At 44.6% G+C, this 26472-nt stretch overlaps 1 protein-coding gene across 1 annotated transcript in view; it reads left to right on the plus strand.

Annotated features, from left to right (window-relative positions):
• The window catches only part of PPFIA2 (PPFI scaffold protein A2), a 2034471-nt gene that overhangs the window by 1105900 nt on the left and 902099 nt on the right, over positions 1 to 26472 (plus strand). The window contains exon 6 of the mRNA XM_078674230.1: positions 8753 to 8827. Coding sequence (XP_078530356.1) covers positions 8753 to 8827 — 75 coding nt within the window. The remainder of the gene's footprint in view (positions 1 to 8752; positions 8828 to 26472) is intronic.

Raw genomic sequence — 26472 nt, forward strand, 5'->3', positions numbered from 1 at the left:
CAGATGTCTCTATTCACCACAGGGCTGACGCACCCTGTCTCCTGGAATCCCCCCAGCCCCTGTCCCTCAAACTCCAGACAAGGAATACACAACCTAGCAGAGGCAGGCTTGGATAGCTAGACAAGAAAATACCTACTTTCTAAAAGTGGTATTTTCAAACCAAGAATGTTAAAACTAACTTCACTCAAATATGTATTTTACCATTCTGAGTTCAGGCATACTAAACTCGAATTTCTACCTAGTTCCCTGAATCAGTTAGGATTATAAAATGTAATAATCTAACTGCCCATTCTGGCCTATGGGGAATGAGTAGCCTTGCAATAGTGAAAAACAAAAATGGCTGTAATTCACTATTAGGACATGCCATACACATCAGGGATTGTCCTACCTTATACTTACAATGCACCCTGCCCTTGGGCCTACCATAGGGGTGTCTGATATGAAGAAAAATGGAAGGTTTAGGGACTGGCAAGTGGGTGCACTTGCCCAGTCAGCATGGCAGCACCAGACTGCACACAGGCTCTGCAATGGCAAGTCTTAGACACACTTTTACAGGCTGCTTCTGTGGGTGGCACAACCAGTCAGTGCTGCACGCCCACCAGCAGCAGATGGATTACCAGCCCTGGGCACTCCTGGTGCACTGTACTAGGGTCTGACAGGTAAACCAAACCAGCCAATCATGGAATCACCAATCAATTTATAATAGGGAGCACTTGCACTGTGGCACTGGACAGCAGTGGCACAGTGCCCAAAGCATCTAACACCAGCAAAACACATGAGGCAACAGCAAAAATGGAAGGGAGACCCACGCCAAGGTGCCAGGTCTAACACGTGTCCCCTCCAGCTGAAATGTGGGGAGAAATACCCTACCTCCTGGGAGTTCTCATCACTAAGGCAGAAAAATCTGGACAGACCATCAGCATTGGCGTGTTCTGTACCAGGGCGGTGTTTCACCGTGAAATCCATCCCCTGTAGGGAAATGGACCACCTCAACAGCTTTGGATTCTCACCCCTCATCTGCATGAACCATCTGAGGGGCCTGTGGTCTGTCTGAACCTGGAAGTGAGTCCCAAACAGGTATGGTCTCAGCTTCTTCAGTGCCCAGACCAAAGCAAATGCCTCACGCTCAATAGCACTCCACCTCTGTTCCCTTGGAAGTAACCTCCTACTGAGAAGGATATGGGTTGATCTAGGCCCTCCTCATTCATCTGTGACAAAACAGCCCCCACACCATGCTCTGAAGCGTCTGTCTGACAGATAAACTCTCTGGAGAAGTTGGGTGCCAGGAGCACGGGTGCCGTGCACATGGCAGCTTTCAGGGCCTCTAAAGCTTTCTGACTGGTGTCAGTCCAAATCACTTTCTTAGGCTGCTTCCTGGAAGTCCGCTCTGTCAAGGGTGCAACAATGTTGTCCATACCCCTTGGCAAACCTCCTGTAATACCCAGTGAGTCCCAAAAAGGCTCTCACCTCTGTCTGGGTTTTGGGGGGCTCCCAAGTCAGGATGGTTTCAATCTTGGGTTGTAGGGGCGCCGCCTGGCTGCTCCCAACCTGATGTCCCAAGTACACCACGGAACCCTGCCCGATCTGGCACTTACTCGCCTTGATCGTGAGGCCTGCCCTCCGCAGCGCCATCATCACTTCCCAGAGGTGGCGCAAATGTTCTTCCCAACTGGTGCTGAACACTGCGATGTTTATCCAGGCAGGCGCACTGAACTCGTCCAGTCCAGCCAACACCTGGTTGACCAACCTCTGAATGGTGGCAGGGGCATTCTTCATCCCAAAGGGCATAAACCAGAACTGGAAGTGCCCATCTGGTGTGGAGAATGCTGACCTCTCTTTGGCCTCATCAGTCAAGGTGATCTGCCAGTACCCTGACGTTAGATCAAACGTGAAGCCCCTAGCTGATCAATGAGCTCATCAGCTCTGGGGATGGGGTGCGGGTCAGTCCTCATGACTGAATTGAGCCCTCGGTTGTCCACACGGAACCGGAGTTCTGGTGTGGCACCTAGTGCGGCAGTCTTTGGGACTAAGACCACTGGGCTGGCCGAAGGGCTGTGAGAGGACTCAATCACCCATAACGCAAGTATCTTTGAGACCTCCTCTTTGATGCAAGCTCTCACCCTGTCAGTCACTCTGTAGGATTTGTGCTTCACAGTAAGACTATCCCGAGTGTCTACATCATGGATGCACTAGTCAGTGACACCAGGGACCAGGGAGAACAGATCAGAAAACTGTCCCAGCAACTGGCGGCAGTCATTTGGTTGCTCAGGGGTCAGGGTGGAAGAGAGGTTCACACCATCCACTAACCCATCTTGCTCTGTTGCAGACAGGAGGTCAGGAAGAGGCTAGGTCTCCTTCTCCATTCCAGCATCTGTCGCTAGGAGTAGGCCCACTTCAGACCTCTCCAAGTGGGGCTTCAGGCGGCTGACATGCAGGACCCACAAGGGGTTCCTGGAAGACCGCAAGTCCACCACGTAGCTAACATGACTATTGTGCTCCACCACCTCAAATGGTCCGGTCCATTTATTCTGGAGCGCACAGGGCTCCACTGGGGCCATGACCCACACTTTCTGACTAGGCTTAAGCTCTACCAGAGTGGCATTCTGGTTGTACCACCGCTACATCTCCTACTGGCTGGCTTCCAGATTCGCCTTAGCGAGTTGTCTGAAACGCCTAGTCCGGTTCCTGAAGGCCAGCATGTAGCTATATACATACTGGGGAGGTTTCCTGGGAGACTGCTCCCAACCTTCCTTGACCAGACTCAGAGGTCCTCTTACTGGGTGACCATGGAGAAGCTCAAAGGGACTGAACCCTAGAAATTTCTGTGGCACCTCACGGTTTGCAAACAGGCATGGTAAGAGAACGTCCCACTTACACCTCATAGGTTCCTCAAGACCCATAATCATGCCTTTCAGGGTTCGGTTGAATCTCTCAACCAACCTGTTTCCTTGGGGGTGGTAAGCAGTGGTAAATTTGTAAGTTACCCCACACTCCTGCCACAGGGACTTCATATACTTGGAAATGAAATTAGTATCTCGGTCAGACACTGCCTCTCGAGGGAATCCTACTCGTGAAAAAATTCCCATCAGTGCTCGTCCCACTACGGGGGCCATCAATGTCCTCAGAGGTATGGCTTCCGGGTACCGGGTAGCATTGTCCACCAAGACCAGGATGAACCTGTAGCCCATGGCTGTCTTGGGGTCCAGTGGCCCCACAATGTCAATACCCACCCGCTCAAAGGGGGTGCTGACCACAGGGAATGTCTGGAGAAGAGCCTTCTGCTTCCTCTCACTCTTTCCACTTGCCTGGCAAGTCTGACATGTCCTGCAATGAATGTCTGAACTCTTGCGCATTTGGGGCCAATGAAAATGGGTGATACACCTCTCAAAGGTCTTGTCCTGCCCCAAATCTCCTGCCAATGGCACATCATGAGCCAGCCCCAGTAGCATGGCTCTGAAGCGCTGGGGTACCACCAGCACACGGGCTGACCCAGGCTCCGCAACCTTAGGTTCACTATACAGGAGACCATTTTCCCAGTAGATCCAATGTGATCCAGACTGATCACCTGTTGCCTGACTTGCAGCCTGTTGCCGCAAACCCACAAAAGAAGGGCATTCTCTCTGCTCCTTGCAGAATTCTTCCCTGGAGGGTCCTCCTTCCTACTGCCAATGGGTCAGCTCAGGCAGGTCCCCCAGTTCAGCTACCTGTTCCCCTGCAGGCTCCAGGGCATCTCCCTCAGGGTCTACCTCCTCCTCGACCGTGGGAACTTCGGGGGCCGGTTTCCTGTGCCCCCTGCCTCTTCTCTCTAAGGCAGGTTCCTGGGCCTCCCTCTCAGGCTCCAGGTCCTCTTGAGCACCCCGACGGGCTGCCATTGACCGCGTGGTCACAAAAGCCCAGTCAGGCAGACCCAATCTCCAAGTGAGTACTCCGCTCCACCTTTCCCCAAGGTGAGCTCTCCAAATCGTTCCCCAGCAAACAGTCAACTTGCATTGCGGGCCTCACAGCTACCTGAAGAGTGCCAGAGACCCCTCCCCCACTCAAAGGGAACCTGAGCCATTGGACAATGGCTCTCTGTGTTGTCGGCTGCAACTACTCGACAAAATGCATGAGGGACAATCTGCTCTTGAGACACCAGGTGACACTTGACAGCTGTCACACTGGCTCCTGTATCTCCAAGAGCCTCACCCTTATGGCCATTGATAGTCATCCACTGCCCATATTTCTTTGTTTTGTTGGGCATTTGGGTCCCAGGTACCACCTCACAGTCTCCTAAAGAGACAAGGGACATCTCTGCGGGACCCCACCCACCTTGGACACCAATCTCCTCCTCCAAGGCTACACTCGCCATCTGCCGGGATGGAGCACCAGGGGGTGCTGTTTTTCCAAACTGGGGGCACCGTGGATCATTCGCCTTATGACCCAGGTTCCCTCACTTGTAACACTTCAGGGGTCCCTGGTGAACAGGGTTACCTGTTGGGCCCTTGTTTTCTCTCAGGGGGAGGATGGGAACCTTTCCCTTGGTTCCCTTGGGAATTACTTTGGGGCCCTTTCTGGAACTCCCTCTGTTTACCCTTGTCCCCCCACTCTTCTGCTGGGGACTCTGCCCATCTTTGGCTGAGTCTCCCACTTGACCCTTGTGGACCCGGGTGCTCACCCAGCGGTCCGCCTCTTCAGCAAGCTTCCTAGGGTTAGTCAGCCTACTATCAATTAGATGCTGGTGTAGCTCTGGAAAACAATTACTTGACAACTGATCCCATGCAATTAAATCAAAGAGCCCCTGACAATCATTCATGTTGCTACCCTTCACCCAACCATCCAATGCTCTGCAGAAAAAAGTGACATATTCCACCCAGGTACTGCTCTCTATCTTCTTGCAACCTCTGAACCTCTGTCTATACAATTCAGGAGTCAAACCATACCTGGACATTAATGCATCTTTCATGTGGCTATAAGAATCATGGACATCAGGAGGCAAGTCTAACAGTGTATCCCGCCCCTCACTAAGGAACCGCACCCACAACCCCGCTCCCCAATCCTTCTCAGGAACCCGGTGGGAAGACATGGCTACCTTATAGGCCTTGAACCACTGCCCAATGTCGTCATTCTTATAAAACTCTCTAACCACATCCTTAGGAATATACACTCTAGAGTCAATAGGCATTGATGGTGTGCTGCTACCAGAGGGAGTAATCTCTAAGCTCCTGGCTTTCAATTCCAACTCCCTCAAACTTTTTTCATGATCCAACTGCATTTTCTGTTCCTCTAGGGCCATTTTCCTATTTTCTAACTTCAGTTGCCCATTCAATTTGAGCTTGGCCAGGTCCATTTCATGCCTCCTACATATCTCTCTGTCCTCCAGCTCTTCTTAGGACAGACTTTGGCAGAAACACTGCTACCTGCGGGGGAAGGTGCTTGCCTCCCTCCTGGGCTCAGTGGCCCTTCCAGCTGCACATCTGGATTCTCACCCCCTTCCTCATTCTCAGGGGTATTCCTTGCTTCTACCCAGGCCGTCAGCGCCTTGTAGAACTCCTCCTTCCTGGTGAGACCAATAATGGAAACATTGAATTTCTTCAGAAGTGCTTCAGCTGCCTTACTTTGTCGCATTCCAGTTTCTCCTCTTCCCACTCAACATCAACCGTGGCTTTGGATTCTGCTTTTCGCCATGATGGTCGAATTTGGCAAAAATAGAAAATCCCGGGAAAACAATCTACCAAAAAGTATGTGGTCGCGTTTTGATCTGCACTCACTAGTAGTGTTCACCAATCACTGTATACGAGTCACAAATGCCAGTCCAGAATCCTCACTGCTGACCACAAATGTTAGATGCGGGGGTCTCTAGTTGGCATAGGTAGGTACCTGTGACAAATAGGGGCCCTTGCGTCTAGTCATGGTAAGGGGGTACACTCCTAAAATAACCCCTGCTCACCCACTTGGTAGCTTGGCATGAGCAGACAGGCTTATCTCAGAGGCAGTGTGTAAAGCATTTGTGAACACATACAGTATTCAAGTGACAACACTACAGATGGACACCATACAAGTTGTATATTAAAAATAAGTATTCTTTTATATAGATTTAACACAAGACCACAAACGACAAAAATCCACAATACTGTACTTAAAATGGTAGAATTAGCCCAGTTCTCTTTAGATCTTAAAATGCGACACTTTGAGTCAATGTACCTTAAGATGCGTAACGCTTCTACAACGAAAGTGTTGCAGGGATGGTGATGCGGTAGTTCCTTACACGCAAAGACGGTGATGCGTTGAAGATCTGGTGCAAAGAAACAAAGATGGCATCTTCTTCTTGATGCGACACGCTCCTTCGATGTTGCGAGATGTCTTGATTCGATGCAACAGCTGCAGAGGCGACACCCTTCTTCAGTGATGCGACGGCAGCGGCTGCGGTGGCGACACGCTTCTTCGATGTTGTGATACGTTTCTTGTGATGCGGTGCAATGCGACAGCCACAGCGGCGACACCCTTGCTCAGTGATGCGACGGCAGTGGCTGCGACGGTGACATGCTTCTTCGTGAGTCGCGCTTCCAGCTCCTTGCGACACGCAATCCCTCAGAAGGCCCAAAACAGCTGCAGGCACTTCCAAAGAACTCTTGGGGAGCTGGTGGTTGAAGTCTGTTGTCCCTGAGACTTCAGCAGGAGGCAGGCTCTTCTCTCAAGCCCTTGGAGATCCTTCACAAGTTGAATAAAGCACACACAAAGTTCCTTTCTCCTTTCTTTGGCAGTCATGCAACCACTGCAGGCCAATCCCCCAAGCAGCACTTCAGCTTAGGGATAGCCTCTCCTCAGTCTCTCTGGTTTCACTCCTCAGAAAAGGTTTCTTCTTGTTGTCCAAAAGTGATCTAAAGTTCTGGGGTTTGGGTCCCCTCTTTTATACACAGTTTCTCTTTGTTCTCTGAAGGCAGAGAGGCCTTTGTCTAGTCCAAACTATTTCTGGTCAGTCCTGGAGCACTCTGTTTACATGACTCCTTCTTTCCTTCCAAAGTGAAGGGCAGAGACATCAGATGCACCAAAGGAGCTGGAGCCAGTATTGTGGAGGGAAGGCACAGCCCTATTCAGGTCCCAGGTGCAACTCCTCCCTCCCATCTGGATGCAGATCTCTCTATGCACCGCTGACTCACCCTGTCTCCTGGAATCCCCCCAGCCCCTGTCTCTGAAACTCCAGACAAGGAATACACAACCTAGCAGAGGCAGGCTTGGACAGCTAGACAAGAAAATACCTACATTCTAAAAGTGGTATTTTCAGACACAGAATGTTAAAACCAACTTCACTCAAAGACGTATTTTACCATTCTGAGTTCAGGCATACTATACTCAAATTTCTACCCAATTCCCCGAGTCAGTTAGGATTATAAAATGTAATAATCTAATTGCCCGTTCTGGCCTATGGGGAATAAGTAGCCTTGCAATAGTGAAAAACGAAAATGGCTGTAATTCACTATTAGGACATGCCACGGACATCAGGGCTTGACCTACCTTATACTTACAATGCACCCTGCCCTTGGGCCTTCCATAGGGGTGTCTGATATGAAGAAAAAGGGAAGGTTTAGGGACTGGCAAGTGGGTGCACTTGCCCAGTCAGCATGACACAGGCTCTGCAATGGCAAGTCTTTGACACACTTTTACAGGCTGCTTCTATGGGTGGCACAACCAGTGCTGCAAGCCCACCAGCACCATTTGGATTACCAGCCCTGGGCACTCCTGGTGCACTCTAGTAGGGTCTGACAGGTAAACCAAACCAGCCAATCATGGAATCACCAATCCATACATCAATTTACAATAGGGAGCACTTGCACTGTGGCACTGGACAGCAGTGGGGGCCTTCAATCCAGCTGCTGCTGTCATTTGTAATCTAGCCAGCAGTTTGCAGGTACAGTGGCTGGGTTTATTTATAGACCTGGATCTTGCCTCGGAACCTGGGAAGCCATAGAGCTCCATTCACAAAAAGAATTGCAAAGCCAATTGGTCTCACTTGTGCGAAAGCTATTGGCTTTGTCAATGTATTATAGTTGTGTTGGTAACCAGCGTGGCTGGAAGTTGAGCACAAAGCGCTAAGAGGCAGTCAGTGTTGGCCGCATTTTAAGCACTTTTTTGCCTTTTCTTTCAGTCATGTTGAACCGCAGCCACGCTGATATATGTCATGACTAAAAAAAAAACTTTGCTAAAGCCAATAGCTCTTTCGCTGGTGAAACCTGTTGGCTTTGTTAATGCTTGTTTCTAATTGGAGATTTACACAAACTTGCGCGAAGAGAGATCAATAGAGTGCACTAATTTCTTGGTGTTAAATTTGTCAAAACAGTCGCATAACTGTGAAAACAGATAAAAGGAGAATGTCATTCTATTGTACTTAATCCATTACCCCAAAAGTACTACTATTAAAGATTTGTCATTTTTATCCATTTAAATGAAATGTTAAGCAACAATGAAGACACTCTCGACTCGTAACTTACACTCTTTGTAGGCAGATATCTTTCTGTGGAAGAACAATTAATTTTTGGGACATATCAGTTTATCTGTTTCAGTCCACAACAGTTTTGAAGGATGGGACAATTTTTGGAAAGTACTTACGAAAATACTTTCAGTGCCCGATTGATTTTTGTATGCAGCTGAGCAGGGGCACCCGTTTTATACCAGGAGTGTCATTTTTGGCCCTAAATGTAGTGAGTCATGTCATATATAATCAGTCCAAGAGTGATGGAAACTAACTTACAACACATGATTTGTTTTTTTCTTCCAGGTAAGGGAACGGCTGAGGGTTTCTTTAGAAAGAGTCTCTGCACTGGAAGAAGAACTAGCAGCTACTAACCAGGAGGTAACATAAACATTTTTAACTTCCTTTGATGTGCCACTGTACAACCATTATTTACATTGTGTTGAGCATCAATCATTATTGTTGGAACTGTCCCAAAAACGCATATTAACTTTTGAATAGACCACTGTATCCTCTACCTGCTCCTAGTTTTTATTTCAACCTTTCATTGGAAGGAGGCATAAACACAAACACAAAAAGATGGGGTTGCCCGTGCCATGCCTTATAAGTCAGCATAGTACACAATTGTCATGCTTTTCTCTCGGTTTACAGTCCGTAAAAATGTAGCTTCAAGGAGAACTGCTATGTGAGGTAATGCCTGCCCAATGTATGTCTGATCAAGGGGATGGAAAATAAGCTTCAGGCGATATAATTATGTATAAATGTAAATTAAAAGGTAGCGGCTCGTTTACAGCTTTTTGTAGTTAATGTTAGCTCGAGATTCTCTTTGTTAAAGTCCCTTTTTCATGTTCTTTAAAGCTAAGCAAAATGTTACCAGCATAACATTTCACAGCCAGATACTTGGCAACACTGCCTCTCAGCATATATCCCATGGAGGCTGCACTGTATAATCATTTAACAGCTTGACTGAAAATCAATTTCTCTCATCGACCTTAAGATGACAGCAAATACCACTTGTATCACGCGGTTGTGCCACTACTCCAGATTACACTTCACAGGCTATAAAATCACAACATTTCCAAGTACGTTTTGGGAAATTCACATTTACATGTTCAGCTAATTTTAGAACGATATCTTTACACAGGAGGATTACGGGAATGCACAAATTAATGGTTGCATGCCGTCTAACAAATGAAAAGGAAATGAAAATAGTGTAATCGACATGTAATTTATTTAGAATCCATCTTGCATTCATATGTTTTCTTGAAACGATGCCTCACATTCTATTTGACCAGATAAAAAAATACTGACTCAAGACCTCTCAAACTGCACACGTCCTCTTGTTCCCAAGCATTCCCTGTAGAATTTTACCAGGATTGGTGCATTTACAGAAAATGGTGCCTTTTCTGAAATTTCAAGTAACAAAAGTAACACAAGATTTCTGAAATTACATGAATCATGCCGGTATAGTTGAAATATAAATGTATAAAATGTGTGTTAGCTTCGGTTAGACAATGTTCTAAGTGATTAAGGCTCTCCATCATGTAGTAGAAGAGCTTCATTAGCATCAGCTGGGTGAACATGCTAAGTTACTCCGCAATTCTTTTTTTAACCCAGTGAAGGTCAAAATGGGAATCTCTAAAGTGTTTTAGGAGTAAAAATCCCACAGATTTTATTAATCTTTAAGTGGATCTGGTGATTCTGATGAGCACGTTGGCTGTGTTCTATTTCAAAGTTTACCGCCCTCACCCCTACCGCCCTCACTCTTACCGCCCTCACTCTACCACCCTCACTCTACCACTCTACCACCCTCACTCTACCGCCCTCACTCTACCACTCTACCGCCCTCACTCTACCGCCCTCACTCTACCGCCCTCACTATACGGCCCTCACTATACGGCTCTCACTCTACCACTCTTCTGCCCTCACTCTACCACTCTATTGCCCTCACTCTACCGCCCTCACTCCCACTCTACCGCCCTCACTCTACCACTCTACTGCCCTCACTCAACCGCCCTCACACCCTCACTCTACCGCCCTCACTTTACCACTCTACTGCCCTCACTCTACCGCCCTCACTCTACCGCCCTCACTCTTACCGCCCTCACTCTACCACCCTCACTCTACCACTCTACCACCCTCACTCTACCGCCCTCACTCTACCACTCTACCGCCCTCACTCTACCGCCCTCACTCTACCGCCCTCACTATACGGCCCTCACTATACGGCTCTCACTCTACCACTCTTCTGCCCTCACTCTACCACTCTATTGCCCTCACTCTACCGCCCTCACTCCCACTCTACCGCCCTCACTCTACCACTCTACTGCCCTCACTCAACCGCCCTCACACCCTCACTCTACCGCCCTCACTTTACCACTCTACTGCCCTCACTCTACCGCCCTCACTCTACCGCCTCACTCTACCACTCTACTGCCCTCACTCACTCTACCACCCTCACTCACTCTACCACCCTCACTCACTCTACCACCCTCACTCACTCTATCACCCTCCCTCACTCTAACTATATATCGCCCTCCCTCACTCTATCTATCGCCTCCCTCACTCTATCGCCCTCCCTCACTCTATCTATTGCCCTCTATCACCCTCCCTCACTCTATCTATCTATCGCCCTCCCTCACTCTATCTATCGCCCTCCCTCACTCTATCTATCGCCCTCCCTCACTCTATCTATCGCCCTCCCTCACTCTATCTATCTATCGCCCTCCCTCACTCTATCTATCGCCCTCCCTCACTCTATCTATCGCCCTCCCTCACTCTATCTATCTATCACCCTCCCTCACTCTATCTATCTATCACCCTCCCTCACTCTATCTATTGCCCTCCCTCTATCTATTGCCCTCCCTCTATCTATCTATCGCCCTCCCCCTATCTATCTATCGCCCTCCCTCTATCTATCTATCACCCTCCCTCTATCGCCCTCCCTCTATCAATCTATCACCCGCCCTCCCTCTGCTGCTCTCATTCACTCCACCTCCTTCTTTAACTCCCTGGTCTCTTCTCTTCTCCTGTGCTGAATTGCTGTTCTCTTTGCCCCGCCTCCTTCTTTAACTCCCTGTTATCTTCTCCTGTGCTAATCTGCTGCTCTCGTCCACCCAAACTCCTTCTTTAACTCCCTGTTCGCTTCTCTTCTCCTGTGCTGATCTGCTGCTCTCTTCCACCCGCCCCCTTCTCCAACTCCCTGTTCTCTTCTCCCGTGCTGATCTGCTGTTCCCTTCCACCACCTCCTTCTCTAACTCCCTGTTCTCTTCTCCCATGCTGATTTGCTGTTCTCTTCCTCCCGCCTCATTCTCTAAATCCCTGTTCTCTTCTCCTGTGATGATCTTTCTGCCATCTTCCATCCGCTTCCTTCTCTAACTCCCTGTTATCTTCTCCTGTGCTGATCTGCTGTTCTCTTTCACCCCACCTCCTTCTCTAACTCCCTTTTCTCTTCTCCTGTGCTGATCTGCTGTTCTCTTTCACCCCGCCTCCTTCTCTAACTCCCTGTTCTCTTCTCCTGTGCTGATCTGCTGTTCTCTTCCACCCGCCTCCTTCTTTAACTCCCTGTTCTCTTCTCCTGTGCTGATCTGCTGCTCTCTTCCTCCCCACCTCCTTCTTTAACTCCCTGTCTGTTCTCTTCTCTTCTCCTGTGCTGATCTGCTACTCTCTTTCACCCGCCTCCTTCTTTAACTCCCTGTTAGCTTCTGCTGATCTACTGCTCTCTTCCACCTCACCTCCTTCTCTAACTCCCTGTTCTATTCTCTTCTCCTGTGCTGATCTGCTGCTCTCTTCCACCCCCTCCTTCTCTAACTCCCCGTTCTCTTCTCTTCTCCTGTGCTGATTTGTTGCTCTCTTCCACCCCACCTCCTTCTTTAACTCCCTGTTAGCTTCTGCTGATCTACTGCTCTCTTCCACCTCACCTCCTTCTCTAACTCCCTGTTCTCTTCTCTTCTCCTGTGCTGATCTGCTGCTCTCTTCCACCCGCCTCCTTCTCTAACTCCCCGTTCTCTTCTCTTCTCCCGTGCTGATTTGTTGCTCTCTTCCACCCCGCCTCCTTCTTTAACTCCCTGTTAGCTTCTGCTGATCTACTGCTCTCTTCCACCTCACCTCCTTTTCTAACTACCTGTTCTATTCTCTTCTCCTGTGCTGATCTGCTGCTCTCTTCCACCCCACCTCCTTCTTTAACTCCCTGTTCTCTTTTGCTGTGCTGATCTGTTCCTCTCTTCTATCCACCTCTTGCTCCAACTCCCTGTTCTCTTCTCTTCTCCCGTACTGATCTGCTGCTCTCTTCCACCACCTCCTTATCTAGCTGCCTGTTCTCTTCTCCTGTGCCGATCTGCTGTTCTCTTCCACCCCACCTCCTTCTTTAACTCCCTGTTCTCTTCTCCTGTGCTGATCTGCTGCTCTCTTCCACCCCACCTCCTTCTTTAACTCCCTGTTCTCTTCTCCTGTGCTGATCTGCTGCTCTCTTCCACCCCGCCTCCTTCTTTAACTCCCTGTTCTTTTCTCCCGTGCTGGTCTGCTGCTCTCGTCCACCCCACCTCCTTCTTTAACTCCCTGTTCTTTTCTCCTGTGCTGATCTGCTGTTCTCTTCCACCCTCTTCCTTCTTTAACTCCCTGTTCTCTTCTCCTGTGCTGATCGGCTGCTCTCTTCCACCCTACCTCCTTCTTTAACTCCCTGTTCTCTTCTCTTCTCCTGTGCAGATCTGGTGCTCTCTCCCACCCGCCTCCTTCTTTAACTCCCTGTTCTGGTTTCCCATGCTGATCTGCTGCTCTCTTCCACCCGCCCCCTTCTCCAACTCCCTGTTCTCTTCTCCCGTGCTGATCTGCTGTTCCCTTCCACTGCCTCCTTCTCTAACTCCCTGTTCTCTTCTCCTGTGCTGATCTGCTGCTCTCGTCCACCCGCCTCCTTCTTTAACTCCATGTTCTCTTCAGCTGTGCTCATCTGCTGCTCTCTTCCACATACATCCTTCTCTAACCGCACACACACATACATACAACCACGCACACACACACATACAACCACACACACAATCACACAAACACACACAACCACACACACACACAACCACACACACAACCACACACGCTACATAATTACACTATCTATCTATCGCCCTCACTCTATCTATCTATCTATCTATCTATCTTTCTATCTATCTATCTATCTATCTATCATCTATCTATCTATCTATCACCCCTCACTCTATCGCCCCTCACTCTATCGCCCCTCACTCTATCTCACTCACTCTATCACACTCACTCTTTCTATCGCATCACCACAGCATCACTCAGCACCACCACAGCATCACTCGGGGGCACCACAACATCACTATGCGCTACCACAGCATCACTGAACGCCACAGCATCACTCGTCGCTACCACAACATCACTCAGAGCCACCACAGCATCAATCTGTGCAACCATTCAACAACAGCTGGTTCAAATATGTTCCCTTAATGTTTAAAGCTTTATTACAAATGTCACAAAAATATGTTAATATTTCACTTCTGTTCTTGGATTTCGTCACAATAAAATACACTGAACATAATCTTCACAAAAGTTATTTACAAAAGGTATTTACAACAGTTTGAGGAGGTTGCGAAGGGCTTTTGGTCAAGATATGCGGACCTGGGTGCGTATGGGAATGCCTCATGAAGCAGAAACAAAGAATGATAGCCGTTATACATTACAATAACTTTTATTTAAGTATTTTATTTAAAAAATTAAAAGCCATTGTTATTTATAATATCAATTCATCTAAGTCACGTAAATACAACACATATTGCAGTACAAATGCTATAGGTGTCACATATGCGAAAGTTATAACTATTGGCATTGTAAATGACAAAGCTATTAATTTCGCTAATTTCAAAACCAACACATAAATAAAAAATTTGTCATTTACAATACCAATAGCTCAAACTTTCCTAATGCGATACCTATTGCTTTGCAAATGCTTGTTTCATTATGGCCACATCTCGCGCAACACGCAAGTTCCTTACTGCTCCAGACTCTTCACTTTTCTCCTGTCTTTCTGAGGAGTCCAAATGAAACCTGCCATCTGTTCTGTGTTTCCATTTTGATGTCGCCTTCTGCTCATCAAGGTGATAATTGGTATTCACATGATTTCTGATACAGTTCCTCCATGAATCCTTTTGCATAATATAGCCATACACTTGCACCTCTTTCTTGGCTTTGCTAAAATTCATCGGACTACTTTGGGGCCAGCTGGACAGAAAACATCACAGGGGGTTATTTACAGGGTGTGGTATGTTACAGCAGGAAAAGTATTTATTCCTAGTATACTACGGAGGGCATATGATATGCCACTATTTAGTACTAACCTCTGTGGCACTTCGCATGGTAAATAATGCATCAGTAGGCAGTTCTCAATTCTGTATTACTGAACAGTGAATAACACATCCTTAAGTATTACCTGCTTTCAGGGTAGTGGGAAAGTCTCATACCATGACTTCGAACTGCTTACATTTGATATACTAAGTAAATTACTTCATTTGTACCAAAAATATAATAAAAAAACAAGTAAAGTGAATGTGAGCTTTATCCATGTTTAGGCATATATATATTAATAAGGCTGTTCGGAGAAATCCTCGCCAAATCTCCTGACCAGTAGCATTGCTGCAGGGATTAGTCACCTTCACCTTTTCTGTCTCCAATAACTGACTTGAAAACATCATAATATTATGGATTCTCCTACTAGTTACTTGCGGATTGCATTTCACATAATATTTTCCTTCCAATCCGTATGCCTTCGTTTTCAGTAGAGCCTATTTCACAACATTCCACCAAAGCTTGTTATTTACTCCGTCATACTCAATTACGTCCCTTTATTCGCTGCTCCCGAAACACTATCTTTTTGCATCCCAATTGTTTCTTTAAGCTAGAACAAAGCTAGAAACATCCTGAGTCTACTTTGGCACCTATATGTGTCACCTACATGTGATTTTCCTTCTCAACCTCTCTTCATCAAAGAATATTTGCAGAATCTTCCACACATATGATTTTACGGTTTAAAAATTCTTGATGAAAATGTGTTCTCAAAAATATAAAGTTTTGTGAAAGCTTCCATTTTGGTATCCTGTTAGCATAACAGTCTCCTTAGTCTGCCCCAGAGCACCAACATCTGACCTAACCACCACCTTGTAGGCTGATATTTTGCACAAAACACATCTTTTAAAGTATGTGTTCCTCCTCCTTGCTGCATGTCCCCTCCTCTTTTCTCCCTACCTCACATGTAGCAATGCAATCTGTGTCCCTACCCACTTCCTTGCCATCCCACCATATATTTGCCACCATAAATCTCTCTGCATAGCAGCCAACGTCTGGTCTTCTAACATTGGAACAATCTTTCCTGGACATGGCTGCATATCTTTTAGCAGTCGTTCACAAATATCCTATTTATAACTCTGGAACGCTTATTTAAAGATCCAAGGGAACACCCTGATTGTGTACTTGATTTGCTCTGTAACATTCAATTTGTTTATGTGAATCTACTTTTATGCCCCTCACCACAGCCATCCTGTAGGAATTTGGAGTACTTATTTATGGGGGTGAACCCTACCCAAGCAGCAACCACATTTCTTGTCAGGGGAAAACACAATCGAACCCTAAATTAACCTGTGCTCAACACTCTTGTAGCTTGGCGCAAAAGCAGTCAGGCTTAACTTAGAAGCAATGTGTAAAGTATTTTTGCAGAACACAAACAGTAATAAAGTGAAAAATCAACACAAGAAAATCCCACAACAATTAAAAAAATTAGCAAAATGTTTTCACCCAAAATATTTGACCCAAAATAACAAAAATTCAAGCAGCAGAACCAGAGAGATTCAATTTTAAACGTTTCAGGTGTGTAAAGTAGGCAAAGTACCCAAAAGCACAAGGTGTAATTTGCTGTTATCTGGTCATCCGAGACCGAGTTAAAGTCACAAGTTCAAGCCGATCGTGAGGGAGTACGGGCTGGATGTAGGGACCAGGATAGTCCATCTGAATGAGTTAACATCAAAGTACAGCATGAAGAGTTCTGTTCACAGTGTAATGGCCGCAAGGATCAGGGACAGAGTCGTGGATGTAGTGTGACGAGGAGGCTAGGCGTTGCGGATGATCATTGCTGTAGTGCAGAGATCAGGCCAGCCGTTGCAGGCAGTCATCGCTGTAGCGCGAAGATCCTTCATGGTGTCTGGATGGTCGTTGCTGGAGCATTGTATTCGTTGTCAATGCAAAGTGCAGATCTTATGCTGCTGGGTGTCGTTAGCGGGTGCTGGGGCGCGAAGAGTTGGGTTCACCGGATCTTCTCATTGGTGGGAGGTGTGGGTACAATATCTTGTTGTGAACAGGTCCGTTAGCATTCGAACAGAACCTAAAATTTTAGGGTGTCTCATTGTCTTTGGAGAGGAGCTCATTCGAGGCCACACCAAGGGTCATGGACCTAAGGAGCACCTCTAAGGGTTTAGGAACTCACTCCTGCAAGCAGAGGTCAGCTAGGGTCAGTTAGGTCCAGTTGCAGGTCCAGTCAGCAAATCAGCTGCGTAGATGCATGGATCCTCTAGAGCTCATGTCCCTGTAGCTCAAAACAGGAGATCAGTCTGCCTACACTTGGAGTCACTTCAGCCTGGGGTCCAATCTTCCTTCTCAGCAAGCAGAGCAGCAGGCCACATGGCAGCAGAGTAGCAGGGCAGCAGAGTGCCAGTCCTTATGGCAAACAAGCAGCAAACAGTCATTCTGCAGCATCCACTAATCCAGGTGTGTACTGAAGAGTTGGCTCTAAGGGTCCAATATTTATTTCTGGTCCCTGCTTTAAAGTAGAGGTTTCTAGAGAATTTCCTTTAAAGTCTTTGAGTTTCCTTCCTCTTATGCCCTGGCTCTAAGTTGGATGCATGAACAATGCTGTGGGGGCAAGTACTATGTGTGAAGGCAGGGCACAGTCTATTCAATTTTAAGTGGGGCTGTGTCCGGCCCCATTCCTGCCAGTTGATGGCCCATTTGGGCACACCTAATCCCTCTACTGTGTGTCTGTCTGGGAGGAATAAACCAAGTCGAACTACATGCAGTCATGTGACCCAGGAACAGGTTACAGTCTCCAAATAGTTAGGGCAGGAAAATGCTAACCTTCTAAAAGTGCCATTTTCAAAATTGTAACTTGCATTTTTACTTAACCATTGAATAGGATTTTTTATTGCAATTTCTCAAGCACCAAACATGATATTCCCACCTGCTCTCAATTAAAAGGAATCACTTATTAAATGCAATTCGTTAATCCAATGTTATCCTATGGGAGAGGTAGGCCTCACAGCAATGCAAAAATAATTTAAGAGTGTTCCATTACCAGGACTTGTAAAACCTAAAAGGACATGTCCAGCTTTTTAAGTACACTGCACCCTGCCCTCTGGGCTGTGCAGGGCCTGACTTGGGTGCATTAAAAACAGAGGTTTGGGTCTGTTAAGCGGGTTTTCTTGCCAGGTGAAAATGGCAGTTTACCTACACAGACAGGCTGTAATGGAAGGCCTGAGATATGTTTCAAGAGCAACTTAAGTGAGTTGCACAATGAGTGCCGCAGGCCCACCCGTAGTATTTAATTCACAGGCCCGTGGTACATGTAGTAATAATTTACCAGTGACTTGTAAGTAAATTAAATAATGCAATTGGGTGTAAGCCAATGCTACTATGTTTAAAGGAGAGAGCACAAACACTTTAACACTAGTTATCAGTGGTAGAGTGTGCAGAGTCCTAAAACCAGCAAAAACAGGAGGCTGGAAGGCTAAAGAGTTGAGGGAAAACCATGCCAAGTATGTCTGATCCAACATCTACCTTTCCCAACAGCACAGTACATTTCTTAAGAGTATGTACTGAGGGATAACTATACAGTATCCTCCTGTCCCTCTCTGATATTTCTGTTGCCCTGACAAAGATCTTTCCACTTGTTTAGGTTTCACTGGTTGACCTGCTTGAATTGTTAATGAAGATATTGCATTCTAACTTCAAAGGTACTCAGCATTTTTCTTATTTGCAATTTTCTTGTTGAGTGCATATTTGAAGGGTCAAATCAATTAAACATCATGCGGTGATAGGAAGGAAAACAACTAGTTATAAGACAATTTTCAGTTCTTCTTTATTACCTGATAGCAGGCAGTTGCTGTTCCTTCATATCTTCACAGGGATTCCACTGAGATTTGTTGAAAGCAATTAACATAGGTGGTCAAATCTTGATTACCGTGTCAAAACATTAACAGCCCAATATGTGTGTCTTTATTGCTTTGTCTTTTATTGAACATTGTCTGGAAATGTTGAATAATTGGGCGTGATTGTTTAACAACGGGATGCACGGGCACCCAGAAGTGTGAACTTATCTAGCTACCATGTTCCCACGCCCCATACTTGCCAAGCCTAAAGCCCTCTGATCTTAAAGGGGGTTTCATTCCTGAATACCTGGGTAATTCTCCACTTTTTTCATTATTTCTGTGTGGAAATGTACACATAGGTGTAAAATTATTTGACTCCAGACCTTCCACTGAAGAGGTGGAGCCTACTATAAATGAATCTGCAAGCGTAAAGTTACTGCAATTAAGTTTTATCTGCTGGTGGAGATCTCCTCTAAAGTATAGGTAAAGTGATTAAAGTTTATATATGTTTGTGATTAATTATATTTTAATGTAAAATAATTTCAAACAACATTAAAGTGAAGCTAATAAAATACAAACTTGCAGCACATTACCTCATCAAGATAAATGAGTATTAAATGATAAAATATTTTAAATAGATTTAAAATTATAAATATGAATATTAAAACAATAATTAAGAAATACCAACCCTCACTAACAGTTTTATTTATAATGCAGTCAATTTGGTTAACAGTAGTTTTTAAAATTGTTAAAATTAAGTGTATTAAATTACAAAATACCAAAATAAATATTGACACTTAATTGTTGTCAGAAGAAATCACATACATATGCAATTTAAATGTAGAACTAATTAAATTAAGTTAACATTCATTCGTTTGGCATGCTAGTCTACTTCCCTGCTTCCATTGTTCTGTGGAGAGTTGTGTATTGCAGTACATGTGGCTGGCCATGTGTAGTCCTGCGTTTTTTCCAAGGCTGGGATGGAGTATATTTAAGTGTGGTTTTGACATCTTTAGTGCTGCAGTAAATGTAGAAGTGTGTTTTGTGGAATGAAATGGTCTTACCCTTATGTGTGTTTTGTATTGGTACCACTAACAAACCCTTCCTTAATTTTCCTTTATCCCTACCCATTTTTGAGTAGTCCCTAATTTCCTACCACTCCCACTTTTCCCTCCCACATTTACTGTGAAATAGAATACTTACATGTGCAGAGATCTCCCCACAGATACATTAGAAGTAGTGGAGATTTCCACATATAGGTTGTTTAATTGCATGTTGTAGTAAGTAGTACTACTGATGTCTTCTTTACATACCACAACACGCAGTTTGTGACTTGGACCCCAAGTTTCAGGTCCGATTACTGATCACATTAGCAGTGACATTCCCAATGAAACAACATTGAAGACCGTATGTGTTTTTTTTTTTTAGTATGTGTTATGTATTGCTGTTGTGCTTTTATATGTCAGTGCTAACAGCGATAAATGAGACGTTTTTTCTGTAGTGAGCACAGTATTGTTCCCGGGAATAATAATGAGATTCTTCAGTGCATTTCAGAAACCAGCAGCTCCTTAATCCTTATTTTAGCTAAATATTACAAGGAAGATACTCACTAACAAAATGAAAAATATCTTGCTCTTTTTGCCCTAACGCCACTATCATTGATGTCCACGTTCTGTACTGTGGAAATATTTATTGCATGTTATTGGACTAATTGAAAAATTCAGACTTATGAGTAGCTACTGCTTTCTGAAGTTCAATGAATGCAACATCTCTGTTTGGCTTGGGAGCCCCAATGTGCCTCAGTGGGGGATGTACCATGTTACTCCGCATACTTTTACTCCGCATACCGTTACAACGCGACTTTTACAACGCATACCATTACAACGCATAGCGCTTTGGGGTGCTGGATAGTGGTAAGTATAATTTACTATTCTAACTCCAGTCCCCGTGGACCCTAGGGAAGGTGTTGGATAGTAAATTATACTTATTCCCTATCCTAGAGCGCCCCCCAGCGCAATGCGTTGTAATGGTATGCGGAGTAAAAGTCGCGTTGTAATGGTAGTGCGGAGTAAAAGATGCGTTGTAACGGGTGTATACCCTCAGTGGGACTCTGTTTGGTCACATTGCCTTTTTTCAGACTTGCATTTACTCCAGCTTGCTAATTTCATACTACTGTTACATTTTTAACACAGTTTTAACTACCACTTAGCAAAAATATTACATAATAACTCTTCAAGGATGTGCTACTCACAACGGACTCTTATACAGTGCTTTAAATGCGCCGTTACTCACCGGTACTGAGTACCGGCACTTCTTAGATTTATAACTCTGAGTACCAGCACTTCTCTACTGCTGTGGAGAGTACCGTTATTCATGAGAGTCAGGCTCATTGCCTGTGCTGGTGAGCAGGAGTGGGACGTGTCTCGGGCAGCCAAGGCACCGATTCTGCAGCTGCGGATATGAGCCCCAGCTGAGCTATTCAGCAGGGCTCATTTGAATAATGTCCGGGTGCTCACCATCACGCCGTGCTTGTCAGAGCAGGGTCCATTCAGGCCCTGTGCTGTCAATCACATTCAAACTATCCTCTGCATTTCTGCAAGCACAGGAACCATGTCAGTGTTCTGGCAGTGGCAATCAGGCTACTGCCATTCCGGCCCTGGTGGCAAGTAAAAAAGCCATGGTAGGTAAAGACCTTAGTCTTTTGTGTATCTGCTATGTTTGTGTGTATGTCTTATTTTGTAAGAAAACAAGTGAGAGAACGAGAAAGAGCGAATCCAGACACTCTCGGTAGATATTTTAAAGAAAATGGGTGGCGCTTTGTTTGTACATGTCTGCTCGGCGACAAAGATTCATAAATAACGTAAAAGGGAGGGTGGGTGAGTGAGTGAACGGATGAATGAGCAAGGGTGGATGGATGGATGAATAGATGGATGAGTGAAAGCAAGTATGGGTGAAAGAGGATGGATGATTGGATAAAAGGGCGGATGATTAGTGGATAAGTGAAAGATTGGATGCATGAATGAAAGGTAGGGAGGATGGATGAAAGGGTGGATGATGGATGGATGAGTGAAAGGAGGGATTGAGTGAAAGGGTGGATGGAATAAAGGAGTGAAAGGGTTGATGGATGGATGAGACAAAGGATTGATGGATGAGGGTAAGGGTGGATAAAGAGATGGATGAGTGAAAGGATAAATGGATAGGTTTGGAGATGGATGGATGGATAGGTTTGGAATGACGGAATGGTGAAAAACTGAATGATTGATAAAAGTCTGAATAGACAATAGAATGTAAAGGTTAAATGGTGGACATCAGCAGGTAAATGGTAGGATGAAAGGATGAATGGATAGATCGATGGAAGAGACAAGAGATATCTTCTGGGGAGGGTCATGATGAGTTTCTTCATTTGCTTGGTGCCACAAGAGCTTTGGTTCATCGTGGGGCTATTTTCAGTTTCTTCTTACTCGCGTGCTCAAAAATATATGGTATTGTGCCAAGCAGCAATTAACAATATACCATTAAGAAGATGCAACTATTGCAAAAAAAGGAAAGGTTAACATATTATCCCATTTTTCTTTCATTTTGTGTAGAGTTAACCTGCTTTTATATATAACACATTTCTCATGTGTTTTGGTATGTGCTGCAACTAATATAGAAGTTGTTAAGTATCATCAAGTCTTGCCATTAGCCCCGCCCCTAGCCCCGCCCCCTCACTACACCTCTAGCTCATTTTAATGAGTACCTGCACTTATTTTTTCCCATTTAAAGCACTGCTCTTTTATAATATCTGTTCTATTAAATTCAAAAGATATCCTTGGCTCTGAAATATGTTCCATGTTGTAAGCATACAGTCCTGTAATCAGACATGAATTTAATTTACCCGACTCTTGCACTTTCCAATATTATCACCCAGGGATGACAATGTCTTGCAGGGTGGAGGCTCGTCCAATAATGATCCAGACCGATATGTAATAATCACTTTCTGGTCCATATATAGGGGAGCCACATTAGCATGGTTCTCTCTTGAATAATTTACTTTAACACATAGCATTACTACCTGTGGCCCTGCCAAAAAATGGGATCATGATAATGTATATTTCCGGAGCACCTTCTTCGTACTACCTGGGTCTTTGTATGAACCACCACCAACCAGTCTTTCAGCAAAAAATACTTTTCAACTGAATATTTTATTTACATTTTTAAATAAACAGTCAAAACATCAACAATAGACATCTATACTTCTTGTTGCTCATGCGCAAAATAAAACTGTTGATTAAATAAATATCTTTAGCATTGTCAAAACAAGAAAACACAAAAAGTGAACAATAACTAAACATTGAATTTAGTACATGTGCAACGTTTGAGGCAACGTAAGTATTTGAAGAAAAGATTAAAACACCCGACCATGTAAAAAAAGAAGATGGAGTAGAGGAAAAACAATATGTTTAGGAGAAAGGTTTGACCACACTGTTCATTGTTCCACCATCTGTGCAAGGACTGTGATGCCACCAGAGGCAGGGTGACACATACATTAATTTAGCATATTTGCAATTAGTATTCTCGCTTGTAAGATAGGATTTTTAGAATAATGCTAGTTATTTACCGAAGAACTTGCACTTTTTTGCTGCCGGACTGATGGACTTCCCATTGACTCATTGTCAGTGATGAACAGTTCCTTCAAGAATGGCTTGAATTGAATCTTGATTCTCGTGGGCTGAGTTCCCTGTAAGAACTTAGTGTGTCAAATTTAGCAAGTGCACTGTGAGGCTACTGGGACTCTAAGCACTCTTCTGAGGTGTAAACCTGGTACTCGCCTCTGTGTCCCAGAAGCCACCACTTGATTACCTTAACCTTTTATTACCAACAGATAGATAGTTGCTGCGAGCTTAGAGGTGTACCTCTTGAAACAGTACGATTTGTTGTTGTGCTAACTGGTCAACTACTATTTTACTCAGAGTTTCAGTTTGGCCAACTTGACTACCACTCAGTGGCCACTATGACGTATTGTGTTAATTCTAAGCAACAAATCTCACAGCAGACCTGATATATTTTCAGTTAATGTTCCTAGGTAGCTGTATTGCTTTCTTGCACTGCCCTTAATGCTCTCACATCAATCCATTACCAAAACTCTAGAAACTCCAATGGCGACGGACAATTTGCTTCTGGCGACGTCACATCATACAGTCTGCTTTCTTCCGGGTGAAGTACAACATTCTCAAAATAGTAGCCTGCTGTCCAGCCATTAGAATGATGTGCTTGTAAACTGACGATTAGAAAAGGGACTCTTGCTGGTGCTGGTATAGCTGGGCTTTCTCTTCAGAAATGAAAACTCCCTGCTGCGCTCTAGTTGAAAGGCTAGCTGCTGAGTATTGTTCACATCCAGGCAAGAAACATGTTCATTTTGAAGAAGCTTTTGTCATTTCTTGCTTTAACTTCCATTTCCATTTCGACTCGGGTATGAGTTCAAGCTTTTAAGGAGCTCTCTATCTTTTTGCAGTCTCCATAGGATATGGATCTTTCTGCTCGATGTATTCATGTCTTTTTTCGCCTCAGAATCTAAGCGATGAAGTAAATGAAAAGTTGAATATGTGCTAGTAATCGATTATCGAATGCTTAGAGCTGTTAAATGCAGGAAGATTATGGAATCTGGCAGCTAAAACGATTTAATCAAGCATTTTGCATCCAGCTGTTGTTCACATCAGTATCGTTTGCATATTTTTGTAGGTGAGGGTATTTTATGGTCGCGTGCGAAACAAGCTAACATCGTTCTTCTTGTTAAGCGATACAATGTGTTAATATTATTGATGTCAAATACGGTGCATTCTCATTATTTACAGTGTTATGCGCATTCGCTACTTCAACGTGTTTGGTGTATTTTCTTCACATTGACCATGAAGTGAAATGAAAATGTACAGGTGTCTCTAACCTCTACTAGTTTAACAACATATTTAACTAGTACCTGCTGTCGGTAACGCTATTTCCAGTTGTCAGTATATATTTTGCGGGCCGCCTATTCCCTATTAACAGCATGGAATGTAAAAATATGGCTACAGAAAATGGTATAAGGATTTTACATTTTTGCTGTTACTCTTACGAGGGCTACAACCACCCGTACAAATAACACATATTATTGATGTAATAAATAGTTATTACGGTGTTGTCCTCTACGTGAACTCTATGGTACGCATGAATGAATATACAAACCAAAAACCATATATTGTAAAAAAAAAAAAAAAAAGTTTTGAGTTACAATTTATTCATACTTCTGTTATGAAAAACATACTTCATCTCATAATTTTAGTTTACGATTATCGCTCCATAAAAACTGCAGGTTTGTACTGCGTCAGTTAAACATCCCGGGAACTTGAACTTGTCCTATGTTAGTGGGGGCTCGTTCATTGAGGGGGCGGGAGGGCTGGAATACTATTACAGTCTTCTTCTGTTTTGCCATTGCTTGGGGCACTGTATGTTGATGCCCTCAGCGCTGACACACTGGGCACCATCAGAGGGCGAACAGAAGGCTAGTGCCCTGGAAGCAGTACTTCTTTGAGAATGCCTACCCTTTCCTGAGTGGGAAAGGGGAGGGAACACTCCGGAGAGACACATACAATAGAAACAATGTGACTTTGCTAGGCCCGAAGTGTTTATATTGTGTAATAGCCAACCATCCAAAAAAGAAGATAATCAAAAACCAGACATAACACCACTATTTTTTGTGACCATCGATTAAAGCCTTTGAAATTTACTTAATAAACTAAAGAATCTCCACTTGATATGAATCGGAACGTTTTAACACCAGCAACTCATTCAATCAAGCAATATGTACTTTATTCGGTTTAAAATAGCAAACCATAAAAGTCAGTTGCAATGACGTCAAACAGAGTACGAAGCACAATATATAAAAGCAAAACAATAGTAATCATCAACCATGGAGTTCCAAAGTCTGATAGCATAGTTTTAGAAAAACAAGCAACAGAATGACAGATAAAGGGATCGCTTAGTAACTGTAAAAACAATAAGGAGGGCCTAGCCTGGATAACGTTTCGTCCCACTAAGATTGGCTTCAGAAAGCGTGATTTAAGGTGCTTTTAAATAGGTCAGAAGAAAGTAAAGTGCATAGTGTCTCGTATAGATGTGGCATCACAAACACACGGAGGGTGGTCCGCATTGCCTGGACCATCCCTTAGAAGTACCAAGTAAAAAATGAACCATATTTAACCATAACAAGTTAACAGATAACGATGAGTGTTAGACAAGTTCTATTGACAAAGAGAACTGTACAAGATAGTAGGATCTGAATGAAGGGGTGGTAAGAGCAATGGATTCCCTATCATCGTGCAATAGTCTGCGAAAAGCTGCTTTGATCCATGAAAGGTCTGTTTTTTAATGCACTCAGGGGAGCTGGAGTGGAAGGGTTGCCCAAATGTAAACAAAGATGACCATAGCTGATCCAAGGTACACAAGATGCACCATCCTAGCCTAAACAGTCCAGCAGTATGTTCCTGTTAAGAGCTAGTTCAGACTTAATCCAAACAGTCAGCCATAGTATGAGAGGTCTCATTTGGATTGGTCCCACCTTCAGAAGCACTTACCAAAACTCTTCGTGGATAATAAAGGTGGGTGAAATGCTGAGAAGTTCAAGTAGCCTTCTGAGAAACATTTTCTCAGCACACTGCAAAGTAGCGACATTGGAGTAGCCCCAGATTTCACAACCGTATGATTCTATGGCTATGCACTTGGTCTTGTAAATCTCTAACATAGTCCCCATTGATTTGAGACCCAGCCTGGCCACAAAATCTTAGATCGCAGCACATGTCGTCTTCTTCTGACCAAATACGACCAAGTGAGGGAAGAGTCTAATGTGATGTCAAGGTATTAACAAGTTTTGAC

Source organism: Lissotriton helveticus, chromosome 1_1 (genome assembly GCF_964261635.1).
Source record: "Lissotriton helveticus chromosome 1_1, aLisHel1.1, whole genome shotgun sequence".
NCBI classification, from domain to species: domain Eukaryota; kingdom Metazoa; phylum Chordata; class Amphibia; order Caudata; family Salamandridae; genus Lissotriton; species Lissotriton helveticus.